The sequence below is a fragment of the Melanaphis sacchari genome, unplaced genomic scaffold (assembly GCF_002803265.2).
Source record: "Melanaphis sacchari strain LSU unplaced genomic scaffold, SCAv2.0 Contig9_pilon_pilon, whole genome shotgun sequence".
Classification (NCBI taxonomy): Eukaryota; Metazoa; Arthropoda; class Insecta; order Hemiptera; family Aphididae; genus Melanaphis; species Melanaphis sacchari.
Genome location: NW_020271711.1, coordinates 1535173 through 1539660, shown reverse-complemented (window position 1 = coordinate 1539660; position 4488 = coordinate 1535173). Strand labels below are relative to the sequence as shown.

The following is a 4488-nucleotide window of genomic DNA, read 5'->3' as shown; positions in this document are numbered from 1 at the left end:
GTACCATTATATTATACGCATACAATTTTATTACCAACACTTTTGTTAGTATTTAAACCAGTTATTAGATAATAGATTTATTAGCATTAATTTAAAATGATATGCTTCTTTATGACTGTCAAATATAAAGTGATATAACACATTATAATCATTTTTAAGAGATTCTGAAATTATAATATATTCATCATTATATTTTTGTAACATAATATTGTGTAGAATAATCTCAGGTAGATTAAAAAATAACATTTTAGTCAAGTTTAATCACATAATTTGAAATATTTAAGCATTTTTTCGTACAATTAGTAATGAACTGTTGAAAATACAAAATTAAACAACGTACGACACTTATTTATTTAAATTGTTATAAAAGATAATCAGATAAACCAATAAATTGTTAATAACAAAAATATTAAAATAATAAACATAATTTTAAATATAAAAATAAATTAATAAAAACTTAATTAACTATTAAATAAAAAAATAACTATTTACATATCAATCTACATGAAGAATTGTTTTTTTATAAATTTGAAAATTTTTACTGAACCTTGAATTGTTTACTTGTCAACTCCTTGATAGGTAAACTAATTAATAGCCAAACTATTTAGTAATTCCTTGGTTAATCTAAACAAATTTAAATTAAATTATAAAAGCAATACTTTAAACTATCCATATGAATGGAATAATAAAGTAGGTATTGAATAACTTGTTTAAATTATTTTTTGAAATTAAATTCTTATACAATCTACAATTTGTTTAACTATATATTTAATCACTTAATCAAAATCAAAATTTTGAATGTTATTCTATAAAACTATAATAATACTATATTTTAAGAGGATGCCATACTCTCATGTTGTGCTTGTTCTACAAACTTACATGGCATGTTTTAGTATAACCAATTTTGTGTGTTTAGCTTGAATATTAGAATAAAATAACTTATAGTCAAACTTAAAAGAATAATTAGAACATTATCTGTGTTTTCATGTCAAATCAGCCATATTGTAAATTTGTAAAATGGAAATAACATGTGGCTCTAAAGTAAATATATCATGGTCTGTAAAAATAATTTACTCACAATATATTAGCAACAAGTTTACTGTCTTCTATGCACAATTTTAACTCTGAAATGTTGTTTTCTATTTGTGAAATAATACTTTTAAATTCTGATTTATGAATATTTTCTTTTTGTACAATTTCATTAAAACTATTGTCCGTGGCTAAATAAAAATAAATACATTAACAAATAATTCACATATTATATACACAGTTTTTTAAAAAAACTCACAAATTACTAAGTTGAACTGTTCAAATTGTTTTGCTTTTTCACAAATAATATCAATTATTTCAGAATGTTGTTTCATATCTTTCAAGGTTCGTAAATGTATAAAACTTAACCTTCAACAAAATATCATGACAATAAAATGTATTATTAATAAATTTTTTATTTACTTACCTTGGAGATGATCTAAATGTTAATTTATTTGTATTTTTAACATCATTAACTACAGAAGCTTTTAAAGATGTTACTATTTTGTTTATCAAATTACTGTTAATTATTGTATTCAAATAATTTTCAGCTAAATTGTTCATAACTGATTTTGTTTCCACTAATCCAAAATCACTTTTTTTATTATTTAACTCTTTTAACATTTCACTTATATTTATCTTTTTCTGAGTCTAAAAAATTAAAATACAAAATGTATTGAATTATTTAATATAAGATGAATTAACTATTAACTAACTATTTCTTCGTTTAAGGTGTTAGTTTGCTCGACAATCTGATCCAAGATTTTTAATGATTCATCTTCAAAAATTACGTTTTCTTGGAATATAGTTGCCTTAGAACATTCTAAAGTGTTTTTAAACCACAATTGGAAAGTTCCTATTAAATTTTTCTTAAATACTTGCAATTCATCTTCAGTAAATGATAAATTTTTCAGCTAAAAATAAAAAAAATTGTAAAGATTAAATATATGTCACAATAGTTGGTTAACTGATGTTTTAAAATATAATTATTCATTAAATAAATTTACTTTGTATTGACTTATTATTTCATTTTTAACTAGATTTGTTGTCTCTTTTAAATTTTTTAAAACATTTTCCTTTTCAGCTAATAAGTTGGATAAATTTGATTCTAACTCTATTTGCTCTTGAAAAAGTGTCTCAAGTACTTTCTCGTATTCAATGTCATCCTCACTTTTAAAATAAAAACACGTATAAAGCTATTTTATAAAAATATAATTAAAAAATTAGGCTAAAATATTTACCTGTTATGTATTACAGTTTCTTTAGCCTCTAAAACAGTATCTTTACTTTTATTTATATTAATTATTAGATTTTCTTCAACAGTTTGGAGTAAAACAGCTGGAGACTTATCACTTATAGTTGTGTATATAGCATTGCACAACTTTTTTCCAATATTTACACTATCATTCATCACACCTAATTGTTTAGCATCATCCACTTCTGTACAACATATAATCAAAGAATCCTAAAATTTAAAATTATGTATAAAGCAAAAATTATTTTACCACTTACTCAATTGCTATAGAAATGTTATGTTACCTCGTAATTAGCCTTGGTCAAATCTTTATTTGCTTCTTTTGAAAAATGGTCACAAATATTTGATAATTCGTTATACATTTTGATAAATTCATTATAATATTCAATTTTATGATTTGCTACATATGATGTATTTTGCTTGATTTCAATATTTTTAATAATATTTTTTTTGTGTTCAATTTTTTCTTTTAAATTAATTTTCAATTTGCTGTTATTTAATTTGGCATCAGTAATCTCCTTTTGAAGTTTATTATATTTTGTAATAAGATCTTCATATTCTAATGCATTAGCAAGATCATTATACGATTCCACTTTTGACTTAAACAATATAGTAATTTAATTATTAATTTTTTTTGAAATATTTATAATTACCTATAAATAGTATAAATTATAACTAGGACACGAATGTTGTAGTACTAAAAAACTAGTAAAATTGATTGCAGTAAAAACTGCTCTAGAAAATTAAACTATAAGTAATTTTTTTAAATTTTCAAAATCTAATGTCCTTTAATTTGGAGCTAGTGAATTTTTATACCTTGAAAAACTTCATTCTATATGTCGGTTGATATTAGCAGAGCATACTTAAAATAAACTAAATAGCTTACCGCCAAATTTTCAGAGCAACCCTCTAACAATATTTACAAAACTATTTAAAAAGTATTTAAAAATTGAAATTATGTGAAAACTAAAAAAAAATTATTAAAATGTTTTTATAAATGAGTAAAATCAATAAAACTGCAATAAAAATCCAAAAATTGCACTTAAAACTTTTAGATTTTAGTTCGTACTTACATGACACTCATTTTAAACTTATTTAGCAATTAATTGTAAAAGTAAAAAAAAAGTTGCAAATGCAACAACATCCGTGCCCTAGTTATAACCTAATTAATAAAATAATATACATTACAACTAATGATTTAGAAAAATGGCAAATACAATAATTTTTCAATAAATACAATACAAATAAACAATGTTATAATATGAGAAGGAAGACTATCCTCAATGATGGAAATTAAAATAATTTTTAACAATGAAAAAATTTAACTATAAGAAAGTAGATAATAATGATTGTAAATTTCACTTAAGAAATATAAAAATAAAAAGCATACCAAAAATTTAGTTTCTATAAGTACCTATTTGAAAAAAAATCACGAAATGTATTTAAATAAATAAGTATTTATCCATTTTGACTCTATTCATTATTTCAAATATATTTAAATTATTCATAATTTCTTTCAAAATAACAATTTTCTTAGATGTCTTACCATTAATGGTTTTTGACGTTTTTGGAGCTTATGTAACAATAAGGATTTCTTAATTAAATCCACTTCTTCTTTGGAACGTACATGTTTAATAATATGTCTCCACATGTCTCGTCGTTGAGGCGGCATCAGTCTACGAGTATCAAAATAAATTATTTAAATTGTTAATTTTAATCACTATCGGAAACATTCGTACACATTTAAGTATTTAATTATTCGAGCACAAAAGAGATGACTCACTTTTTTAGCACTTCGTCGTCTATTTTTCCATCCACTTCCAACCCTAGGTGTTGGAACCATTTCTTGAAATTTGTTAAGTCTTTGTCCATGTTTAAAACGGAATTTCAAAAGGTTTTCTGAAATAAATAAAATTAAAACGAGAGACTACAAAACAGAAAATAAGCTGAAATTTAAAATTAAATAATTAATTGTTTAGCATTCGAAGTAAATTGTCGTCTATTACTGATTAAAAAAAAATTATAAAATAAAACTATACAGTATGTTGGGCTGTAGATACATTCGAAATGAACTCTTTCTTATCAATATAATAACCGTCAAATGGCGCGAGTTTTTTGTCCGCAGTTAACCAGCGGTGACGTAGACAAGATTGTTAAGAAAACTGATACCGTTCGGAGATGCTAAATATTTTAACGTTTGTTAC

The 4488-nt window shown here is 22.8% G+C and overlaps 1 protein-coding gene across 1 annotated transcript; it reads right to left on the bottom strand.

The window, feature by feature from the left end:
* Positions 1-493: 493 nt before the first annotated feature.
* Positions 494-4488, bottom strand: LOC112603222 (interaptin-like). The gene is made up of 10 exons (XM_025351710.1): positions 4068-4488; positions 3831-3960; positions 2569-2883; positions 2271-2494; positions 2037-2199; positions 1746-1943; positions 1457-1680; positions 1289-1398; positions 1079-1220; positions 494-624 (listed from the first exon to the last, which is right to left on the bottom strand). Exons 1-10 carry the CDS (start codon positions 4154-4156, stop codon positions 585-587), a joined length of 1635 nt encoding a protein of 544 aa, XP_025207495.1. The 5' UTR covers positions 4157-4488; the 3' UTR covers positions 494-584.

Bases quoted from the DNA above. Each gene is read 5' to 3' on its own strand.
- LOC112603222 (XM_025351710.1), bottom strand. From the start codon at position 4,156: ATGGACAAAGACTTAACAAATTTCAAGAAATGGTTCCAACACCTAGGG. The intron at 2,495-2,568 runs GTAACATAACAT...TTTAAATTTTAG, and splicing joins TGACCAAGGCTAATTACGAG to GATTCTTTGATTATATGTTG. The intron at 1,399-1,456 runs GTAAGTAAATAA...ATTTTGTTGAAG, and splicing joins ACATTTAGATCATCTCCAAG to GTTAAGTTTTATACATTTAC.